At 35.5% G+C, this 11613-nt stretch overlaps 1 protein-coding gene across 1 annotated transcript; it reads right to left on the bottom strand.

The window, feature by feature from the left end:
- Positions 1-699: 699 nt before the first annotated feature.
- LOC110447811 (C-type lectin lectoxin-Lio2-like) lies at positions 700-4262 on the bottom strand. Its single transcript, XM_021493751.1, has 3 exons — positions 4061-4262; positions 2821-3009; positions 700-926 (listed from the first exon to the last, which is right to left on the bottom strand). The coding sequence occupies exons 1-3, from the start codon at positions 4260-4262 to the stop codon at positions 700-702; spliced, it is 618 nt and encodes a 205-aa protein (XP_021349426.1).
- Between the last annotated feature and the right edge of the window lie 7351 nt (positions 4263-11613).

Below are 11613 nucleotides of genomic sequence, written 5' to 3'. Positions count from 1 at the left end.
CATTTTATAATTATTCTTATACATTTGTATGACGTAAATTACAACACCTTGAAGGTGATTTCTATAAAAAAAACAATTATTATATTGCTTTAGAGAAAATCAAATTGAATATAGACATTTTCATAATTATAGCTTAAAATTTGAAGCAGTAACATTAACTTTAATAGAATCCACCCTAAGGTAGAGTATGATATACAGTAGCATACACGTATCAATGAAATGTCTTTCTTTGCAGTAGATTTGCCGACCTTTTTTTATCAGAAGATGAACCTTAATTAAGAAGTCATTATATAGTATCTATCACAAACCAGGACACAATACCTTGAATTATCGCGTACAATCGCTTAACTGAACGCTTTCTATAACATGCTGAGGTCAAGGCATCCACATCTGGTCCAGCCATGCTCTACAATTGTGTTGATGCTATTTGTGTGTATTGTATTCATTATTGTTGATAAACGTTCCAGCAAGACATTGCATTCTTTTCAGAAACGAATTTTTCAAAGTTATAGTCATGCCAAAAAGACAGCTTTCAATGCATATTTATAGTTTCTGACAGTGAAAACGGGATCTGCCAACAGGGGATTATTCGGAGATTTAAGTCTAGAACTGACGATACTTTGATGATATGAAAAGAAGCCTTAATTGTGCTACCAATATGACGTAATGGATTAACCAATCACGAACGTTCCTATAATTCTACATAGCTAAGATCATCTCACAGACGACATACGTTTTATGACTACAGATAAAGTCATCCCACTTATATCCATAGTTGGCTCTCATCAGCGCGCAGTGTTGGTTACTACCTCCATTGTCCGGCTGTCCGTAAGCGAAGCTGCTGTACTCCATAATATTTCCCTCCCCGTCAAGCCATACTCCTTCGGTTACTTGGTCAGTCAACCCAATCCATAAAGAGCTAAGACCTTTAATGAGAAATCAAAAATGTATCTGTATGATATCTGTACAGCTTGCATGAACAATGAATCGTTTTCAGTTGACATTGAAAGTAAAAAATAACAGCCCCCCCCCCCCCCCCTCCAAACATGAAAAAAAAGGGAATACAAAATTCAGAAAGATTTGTGGAATTTGACATTACTAGTTACTAGAAATGTACGTTTGAATATCAATCTATCACATTATTAATATATCTATGGATAGTTAACACGTGTCTCGTACTGTTACTGTGGACTTCTGCATTACCTCTCAGTTAGGTAATTCCGTCTTTGCGTATTGCAGAGTTATCTTCTCTTGAGAACAGGTATTGATTGTTACGTCATTGGTTTGTGTGAGAAACTTACGTCATTTTCTCAAAAATTGATGACGTTACTCTCACAAACCAATGACGTAACAATCAATACCTGATCTCAAGAGAAGATAACTCTGCAATACGCAAAGACGGAATACTCTACAGTCGGCGTAAGATCCGCTCTATATTCAACAATACCGCCTCCAGCGTGAACGTATACAATACCCACATGCACGACCCTTGGCTGTTAATCGGTATGAGCAAATCATGCAGGATAGGAAAATTACAAATGCTGATATAATTTTTTTTCAAACAAGATACAAAATATTTGAATGATGGAAGAAAATCTTCATATCTACCTTGAAAGTGTAACAGAGAAATATCCTACCCTCGTGTCTATTATTTTGTTGTCTAACCCTCGGCAAAGTCTCGAGATAGACAACCACATAATCACCCCAGGGGAAGATTTCTGAAACAAGGCCAGTAGGTGACTATTGACAATATTATATCATGTTTAGCCAATGGTAATATATAACCACTGGCAAGTTATATATACCAGCTGTTTAAGCCGCTTTAATTATATATGGATATACCCATTACCAGATCAAATTTGTTTAAGGTTTAATCAAATACTTAACCTTTATACCAAAGGCATACAAGACACTAATGTTCATGAAGCTTGTTTAAACAGTATACACTGTATCTACCTATGTCAGGTCGGTAATCTGTTCCATTGACTTTGTCTTAAAGTGTCTTCAGTGGATTGCTTTCTATATGACGTCACACTTTTAACACCATATCCATAAAGACGATTCACGAAAGGTATTTAAAGGATCCTTAAGCAAACTGTTGCATACAATAGCTGGCAGTTCGAACTTTATCGGATATTTCGATGTTTGTTTGCTAAGGTTTTTGAAGTCTCAATACAGTTGTGACAGTATGATCGTGTCCTCAGATAATGGGGACAGTTAATCACCATTTAAAATATCCTCTCTCTGATATCATAGCTAGGGCGAGGTCATTTGCTAACCACATGTTGTCTTTTTTATTCATTACCGGCTAGAATACAGTTCCTGAGGAGGGACCGCCGAAAAAAAATGAAAAATAAAATGGTCCAATANGGGGGGGGGGGGGGGGGGGGGGGGGGGGGGGCAGCAGAAAAGCTGCATGCTTTCTATGTTCTCAATGCGTAGATATTGTACAAATTCCACAATTCGTAAACATTTTGTACGCTGCGAGCAATCTTAGACAGCAAATCACAATCCTTTTTGTTACTCGAAAAGTGTCACAAAAAGTGACATTTTGGCGTTTTGTTAAGCGGAAAAAATGCATTTTTTGTTAATGGCTGTCAAATTGGGCATTTCTACAAACAACAAGTGTTTAGTTTTTGGATTTTTTTTCCCGGAAACGTGTTTCTTTCTTAAAATGTATCATAATTTGATGAATATTACAAAAGCCGGTTACACGAGACGAAACCAAACTTGAACGTGATTTAAACCTCAAAAGAGTACATCCTTAAGGGAACGGCTGTTAGGATGAATGATATATTGTAACATAACCGGTAAACTTACCTTGATCCTGCATGAATTGCTCGGCCTCCAACTGCTTGTCAGCGCTATCAATCAAAAGAAATCGTTCACCTTTTGCCGCACATGCGTCGAACGCATCATTCCAATTGTGAAGAGAAGACAATAGATTTATGCAAATTCCGGTGAAAGCATTGCAGTCATTACCCTCAGGTACAGTTACAGTACTCTTCACTGGTGAAAAAGATAAAATATACTAATGAGGAGTAAAATATATATATAAACTAGGCATATAAGACATGGTTCTTTTCATTGGTGAAAATGAACAAATTATACATGTATTTGTTTCGAATCTACAGTGATAAAGCATAATTCTTATGATTACCTATATTATAACATAGTGCTGATATATTGGAGTACGGACCATTCATTTGAACGTTAAGGTTTTATATTTAGTATGGTGTGTTGTTTTGTCACTACCCCACTTCTCGCTACGACGGCGTGACATTACTAAAATTTAACCTAGATGTATATGAGGATATAGTCAATGAAAAAGAAGACGCTTACTCTTCCGATACACATGGTCTTATTTTCCTTGTCCCTTTTTTAAGAGTCTCCATGCAAATATTTATTAATGTTTTCCTTTGTTAAGACATGTAAGAGGAATAGTCAATTTGGCATTTTTGAAACACATTTCAGGGGGTCACACTTTCTTGCGCTCTGTTCACGCCTGCCATAATTTCAATACGAAATAAGTGAAATGATGTTAGCAATGTGAGTGGTTTCAGTGTTAAATAATGCCCAATCGCCATGGGGATACCTGTCTTTTAAAGACAACAGAGAAACGACATACAATTTCAAAGCCGGTCAATGTTACCGTTATGCTGCTTTACGATTCTTTTGATAAATTTAAATGATCAAACAAATCTACCAGTGTCATTCACATGCTGTCGCACACTGAGCGTTCGATTTTGTAATGAAATATTTCAACAGAGAACGTAAGTGCGCTTATTAACTGGTTTTTTTCTGGAATAATGTTTTGATTGTATGTTTTTACGTCCTATTTACATGTCTGGACTTTGAAGAGGTCCAGTTTGGTGGTGGAGGAAAACGCAAGTACCTGGAGAAACACGACCGACCTGCGGCGAGCACCTGGTGATTGCGGAACGTAGGCTTCGAACCCACGACTAGAAAGGTAGACGCCTTTACCTCTCAGCCAACGGTGCCTTTCGGGAGTGGATGTTTCTTAATGCAATACAAGTATAGATAGAACTGTTATATTTACCTTGAAAGTGAGTCGTATTCTGCCTCCAGTAGCCATTGGATACGTCTGTGAACAACACGTCGTTAAGATAACAGGTGTTATTGGCTGAGTCGTATATGATGGACATGCACCAACCAACAGCCGAGCAGTGAAGTCCACATTCAGACTTTGATCTCACCACGCCCACTGATGTCACGTCGCCAAGCGGAAACCAATTTTCCATTGCAGAGTTCTCATCCAGGACAAGAGTACCATTCCCCAAGGATAGAAACAGTGGCGCTATACAATATATAACGGCAAAAAAATCTTATAGATAATGTTTTTGTGAAAATGAAATCGAGATTAAATTTAGACATATTCATGTTTTTTATTAATTAACAGGACAAGAACATATAACATGTATTCATGTGTTGTCATGTCTTGTGAATGAGCAAAGAACAAAAAGTGCTTGTTATTTATATCCTGACACAAAAGTCATTCAGTTTTCCTTTTCCTCCAAGGAAAAATGTTCAGAACATTTTATCGGAGTCAATATTACAGTAATTAATTTCAATTTTGGTCAAATTTGGAAATGAAAGTATTGAACTTTAAGAACATTCTATGCGTTTGTCTAATTGTCTGTATGCTTAAATATTGTTATATATTACTTACAGTGATTGATAAAATATTACGAAATAAACATGCGTCAGAGGGTATATTAGTAAGTCTAAAATGAAAATAACCACTTTAAATACGAACTAATACGTATCCTATTGAAAATGAAGAAAGTAAACCAAACTTATACTGCAGCATATGACTGTAATCCATTAAAGACTCACCCGTGGTACTTAAGGTCAAACAAATGCAAATGTCTAAAGTGTTCTGTAACAAAAGTAGTAATTCAACATTATTCTATAGAATTAATTACTCCGGCATTTACGTATTGTTGCCGTAAATTGGAGTTCTTATCTCATAACCTTACCATGGAAAGGACAAGTTCCATGACGTCGACATCAAAACACGTAGGCGGAGTTTTGCAACATTTCCGCATTTCCGAAACATAATTGAAAACGATCTATGTCATCAATTTACACTTACTCGATTTGATTTTCATATAGAAACCTGACCAAAATAGGAAAATATTCCTTAAATAAAGCAGTCAATACAATAAAGACATGCATAGCAGTTTTTAAAAATAAAAAATAAATAAAAATAAAATATTTTGTATTATGTGAAGTAAGTATATTTAAATTTCATCAATATCATCAAGGATTCCTATACAACTGAAGATAAAGCACGCAAGAAATCCACTGTATTTGTACGTACATAAAATAAGATCCCATTACTTTCGTTTTGAATATATATGTAGTTTAAGTACGACAGCACCTTTTAGTTGATGCGAATGACAGTGTAATGATCTATGGTCGAATGTTCGAATCTTAGCCTGTCCCTGTGAATTGTATTCATCAGAACACTGTTAGCGTATTTATTAAAACAAAAGTTCCACAAGGTATAGCTTCTGTTCAGATTTTTTGTCATCGAGGCTATAATCAGGAACAATGTAAATTGCTTAATATATATTTTTTGCTGTGGTACCGGGATCCGTAAGCAAACAAACACATTATCTCCAATAATGCAGTGGAGCTATTATAAACGCCCCGTACTATCATGTCTGGGTATTCATCGCTAGCAACGTTGAATTGACTTAACAGTTTTCCTACTACTCTTTACCAGCTAATGATATTATGAAAACATCTCTCATCCACAGTGCGAGAGCTTAAACCCAAGTGCTGTGATTAAAAGAATCTTCTCCTACCCTGAGGGTGTGACAGATATATCTCTGTTACGCCCTTAAAGTGGGGTATTATTTTTTTTCTCCCATCCTATTATTTCAGTCACAACTCCACCGACAGTAGTGTAAACAAAAACACATGTGGGGTATGAATATCGTCATTCACTTTTTATGACGTCACAATTGAACACGTGCTAACCGACACGAGGCTATCTCCCCCCTAGGGGGTGACAAGCTGATCTTTCCCCGATAAAACAGGAGACACACCTGTGAAGAGTGTGAGAAAAGAATGTCATTTCAGAACATAGCATTCTTATTCCTAAAAACCTTAAGAAGGTAGACACGATCATGAATGGTCAAGAAATATCTTTTCGTTATAAGATAGTACTTTCGATATATCTGAAAGTGAAATTGAAAGACCTGGCAAGAGTTTGTATACCTTGCCTTAATAAGGCCGTCAATGAATAAAAACCCCATATGAAAAAAAATTATTTATAAAAAACAGTCTGCCAGATGAGGGACATACTTCTTTCCCTTAGAAAAACCCAAGTCTATGCTGGATATCTTTCAAAAAACATCTTTCAGGAGGGGATGCTGTCAGTCTGTTGCATTTAAACCTTACATTTTAAAATTCGAAGCAGTAACAGAGAAACTAAAAGAATAAAGATCATATCAATTGTAATTGGGCAGCAGGTAGATTAACCCTTTTCACTGTACCATAAGACTCAGTATCAAACAAACAGACAAATAAATAAAAAGATAGTTAGATAAATAGATAAATTAGTTGTGACATATAGAAGGTCTTTTTTACTTTTTATGCATCTGGAGCGACCAGCATATGTTGGTGTCAAACGGTCATTCCATAGCATTTTATGCATAAAATATATTTCTTTGCGAATATTATATTGTTTTTACGTAATCGAAAATGCACGCTGATGATTTGCAACACAGACGAATATTATATAAATAATCTTAAATATTTTTATATTGTTTTACCTAAAACATTTGCAAACGTACAATGAAAAAATAAATCACTTACTTTTCGCTAATATCAGGAAACATAGTCTCAACACAAACATTCTTGACTTGCTTCAGAGAGGACACTATTAAATTTTGAACAGCATAAAGCGTAACCTGCCCAGATAGATTTGAGTTAAAATGCTCTTATGTTAGTCGATGTTAACAGAGTACCCTCTCTGATCATAACAAAGGATTGGTATCTGAGGTATAGTCGAATGTTTGCTTTGAAATTGCATTGTCCTGATTAATCGATAACTTGTTAACAGGTACTGATTTTAGTACCAAGCTATTGTAGCAACTGATACATCAATTTATGCGCGATGGCCAAGTGGTCAAGGCGTCAGACATTCTGATACCACTAGCTATCCACCACTAGGTCGCAGTTTCGAGACCTACGTGAGACAGTCGCCTGGTACTGTCCGTAGGTCGGTGGTTTTTCTTCAGGAACTCCAGCATTCCTCCACCACCAAAACCTGGCACATCCTTAAATGACCATAGCTGTTAATAGGACGTTATGCATAAACAATCCAAAACAAAATCGATTTATGTTTTGACAATGTGGTAGATGGACATGTATGCTGGAATGATATAGAAATTCGGTATAAAAACTGCGTCATCATAACAAGAGTATTTTTCATCTTATTTTGACAAAGCTTGCCATTATTTCTCAATGTTAAAAGAATTTATAAATGGGATATTTTGACCAAAAAAACACCTCCCGTTTTAATAACGATTGCAGAACTAGCAGTGGACTGTTCGCAATCTTTTCCGGTGAAATCGAAGTTGACGCTAAAATAGACCAATCAGTGCCTGGTATGATCTTTCACTGAAGCGAGATTGATCAGTGCGTTTATTTGTCTCATCCGAACATTATCTGATTCCAGGATTAGTACACTCAGAAGGGTCATTTTGCGAATCTGGTATTTTAGGACTGACACAACTAAATCATCAACTTTAAGTTATTACGTAGCTTTTGAGCTAATAGCGTTTATATTTGAAGTTTAAGAAAAGTGACAACTGTCTAGATTCATAGATTAAACAAGGGCATTTTTGGCCGGTTTAATGGCATATAAGAGCGCTTTATGTCATCCCTTGACCTTTTGACTCGATATAAATCCGCCATCACATCTTGAAATCAACTANAAGTCGTAGAATTGATTTTTTCGCCCTTAAGTGTTTCTCAGTGTTAGCTATTTTCTGACCGGAACAAAATTTAGGTAGGGATTACACTCCTATGAAACACTTGCTGATTGGCTGATTCATTTGGGTGAGCCCCTTTACACAGTTGTTCCAGAGGTGCTCTACTGTAAACGTATCTGGACTGTTTGGCGAGCAAACAAAAAATATAAAACACAGTGCCTGCATATTGCTTTGAATTTCTGACGCAATCTCGAAGCATGCCAACGCGCATTTTTCCTGTTGGAATGTTAACCTTTGCTAATGCACTGTTAGAACAACGTTGGATTACATAAACTTATTTCTATAACGGTTTACAGTTTACTGCTAACAAACCAAATGTGATTCGTGTTACGGGTTATTTCTCTCTACACTATAAGACAAACGTATATCTAATGCTCCTCCGATAGTGCACGCAACGGTCATAGCTTCTTCGACGGGCATCGGCACAGTTTTGGTTTGGTTCGTTTGTGTTTCACGTCCTATTTATAGCTATGGTCATTAAAGGACGTCCCCGGAGTTCCCGGAAAAAAACACCGACCTACGACCAGTACCAGGCGACTGTCCCACGAAGGCCTCGAACCCGCGACCAAGTGGTAGTAGAATGTCAGATGCTTTAACCTCTTGGCCACCGCAGCCCCCCATCGGAACAGAAAAGAGAGATAAGGGATAAGTTATTAAATAGAACCTGTCTAAAGCGACTAATAGTAAATCTTCTTGGGTATATAAACCTCACCTATGTATGTCTGAGTGGCGCAGCGCTGTTATGTCAAATCAGGAACCCATTATATTATTATATAGTATATAAGTCATCCTTGATAAGATCTTTCAGGCTCAGCCCTTCATTAGTGTTGAATATTCTTCACCCGTATGTCACACTCATATTTGAAAACAGTAAGTAACACATGTGGGGGATAAATCCACCGCAGGTTGAAAAAAATATTCGAAGTTCAGCAATTGTGGCAGTGAGGCAATTATTGCGGTCCCTTATTTCGCAGATTAGCAAAAACAGATAAATTTTACGATATCTTGTTTTGCGAATTTGATGCCAAATGACCATGAGGAATTTGCTATAACTTCTATATGTTGTTTTTCTCTGGTTCATTCTTACGACGTAGAAAGCGAAATTGGAGCTAGCAAACAAAACTCTTCAGTAATTTAAACTGTCGTTTCTATAATCAAAAGTATGTAAAAAAAAAAAAAAAAAAAAAAAAAAAAACACCACCACCGAATAACAAACCCATCGATGATAAGATCTTCATGATTATGAAAAATTGTGCAATCGACATGTTTAGCATGCTAAAAAAAGAATTTTAACTGGTTTTGTTATTTCATAAAAATGATTCTGTAGACAGAATATATATTTGGAAAGTTTTTAAAGTAGGATGAAATATAGACTACCATTGTAGCTATACAAAGGCAATTTGACAATGTTTGATATATTCTAAATTTTGTGAAAACTTTGCATGTTTTTCTTATCAAATGTACACCAATGTGACATATTTAGTACCAAAATAACATTATTATATACACTATACACTATCATAATTCATTTTCAAAATTACATTCGCCTTTGACATTTATCTGCCATTTTATTACTCACTCAACCTGGTGTTATGCAAGGAGGTCAGACACGGTTTCAGTTGTAGTAATGAAAAATCATATATGCAGTTAGTTTCTATTTTTATGTACCTACATATGGCGAAAAAATAAAAGATATTGACGTGGGGGTTGAATGTTGACCCCACCTTTACAAAACTTCAAATTGTAAGAATTTTTTTAATATGTCTTTTGTTCCATCACCACCACCGTCATAATTAATTGATTAATTCATTAACTTATTGTTAATGTACTGTTGTTATTTCCGCATTTTCCTTCCCTTTTTACGGTTTATCTATTACTTTCCCACTTTTATTTCCGCTGTACAAAATGGGTTGGCAATAGCCACTATCGACTGATTAAAATTTGATAATTGTATTTGTTGATTACTGCGAGATCGGACAACATATGTTGGATGTCTCGATATCAGTGTTGTTCTGTAGGTGTGACAAACAAATTGTAAGTAAGCATACGTATGAACGTCAGTATTCAATGCATACATATATCAAATATCCATACAATTCAACGCCTTCACAATACTTTATATATTATACATAACTTTAATCTATATGAGTCACATGTTAACTGAAAATAAAACATCGAATATCAAAGAAAAACCACTCCAAATCAATACAAAAACAGAAATATATTTTCATTTCAGAATATTTTATTGTACTGATCTTATGTACAAAAGGAATTGGGCAACAGGCATAGCCTATATAAGCCATCTCCTTACAAAACATAACAGTATATACATATCATATAAATGAAAGCGAAATTGGACAAATCCGCCGCTGAAAATATTCGACGTTCAGCAATTGTGGCAGTGGTGCATATTTTGCGGTCCCTTATTTCGCAGATTACCAAAACACAGATATATTTTACGATATCTACTTTTGCGAGTTTGATGTCAAATGAACATGGCGCGAAGTGCTACAGATGTGTGAATTTGCTCTTAATTTCATAGGTTATGTTTTTTCCAAAAAAACATTTTTACGGCGAAGAACGCGAAATTGGTGACAGTCGAAACAACTTTACAGTAATGCAAATTGTCGTTGCAATAATCAAAAGTATGTTAAAAATGAAATAAAAAATAACCCAACGACAGACAGTTTTTTTATGCAAATATAATATTCAAAGGTAGGGTCAACGCCTATGGAGATTTATCATTAACGTCGGCCCCCGCTTGGAATTTCAAAACAATATAAATACAAGAAGGTATGGGTATAGGAAGCTTAAATCAGGAACAGTTAGTTTCAGAATTCATTTAATGACAAATGGGACCTCATTGACTTACACCTATGTGGGTGTTTAAGGTGCGGTAATACAATTCCTCCTGGAGCATGTAAATGACATAATTGCTATAAAATTATATCATCAACGTGTGCAACATGTTCCAACTAGTATTTTGATACCGAATATTACAGTTTTTCGAGAAAGAATTGTTCTTTTTAAAAGTTTTTTTCTATATGGTTTTTTTTCTCTATAAAATCATTCTATCTTACCATGCACGGTAATATATTAATTGGGTACGACACGTTTTGATGTGATATATAACATTAATCTTTATAAATCACAATTTTAATAGATTTCAATATAACTGTTCAAAATTTGAATATCATAGGGAGAAACCACTCGAAAACAAAAACACTTCAGGGGTTTAACTTTTCTATTGTCAATCCTATATATTGTTCATTTATTGCTCTCTGCTAGTAATAATTGAATATTGCAGCGTGATAGATAAAGCGTTTGATTATATAACACTGGCTTCTGTACGAAGTGGAACAAATTCATTGAAGCATTTTTTCTTAACTAGCTTAGCGGAAACAATTTCCTAACCTGACCTAAGTTAATATTCTTCATAACTAGCCACTAGCTAAGCGTTAACCTTTGCCTTTCCTGGCAAAGTAAACATTCTTCTTAATTAGCTTAGTAACCATTACCTTGAAGGACTGAGTGAACATACCTTTTATAATTCTATCAACTAAAACGCAACGAATGGTAATGC

The sequence above is a fragment of the Mizuhopecten yessoensis genome, unplaced genomic scaffold (assembly GCF_002113885.1).
Source record: "Mizuhopecten yessoensis strain PY_sf001 unplaced genomic scaffold, ASM211388v2 scaffold3621, whole genome shotgun sequence".
NCBI classification, from domain to species: domain Eukaryota; kingdom Metazoa; phylum Mollusca; class Bivalvia; order Pectinida; family Pectinidae; genus Mizuhopecten; species Mizuhopecten yessoensis.
Note: the sequence above shows the minus strand (reverse complement) of the source record. Positions and strands in the feature narration are given on the sequence as shown.

What these genes read in the sequence shown, in the direction of transcription:
- LOC110447811 (XM_021493751.1), bottom strand. Translation starts at nt 4,262, where the DNA reads ATGGAAAATTGGTTTCCGCTTGGCGACGTGACATCAGTGGGCGTGGTG. An exon ending in GAATACGACTCACTTTCAAG is followed by an intron (nt 3,010 to 4,060) that starts GTAAATATAACA and finishes CTTTTTCACCAG; the next exon opens with TGAAGAGTACTGTAACTGTA. An exon ending in GCAATTCATGCAGGATCAAG is followed by an intron (nt 927 to 2,820) that starts GTAAGTTTACCG and finishes TTCTCATTAAAG; the next exon opens with GTCTTAGCTCTTTATGGATT.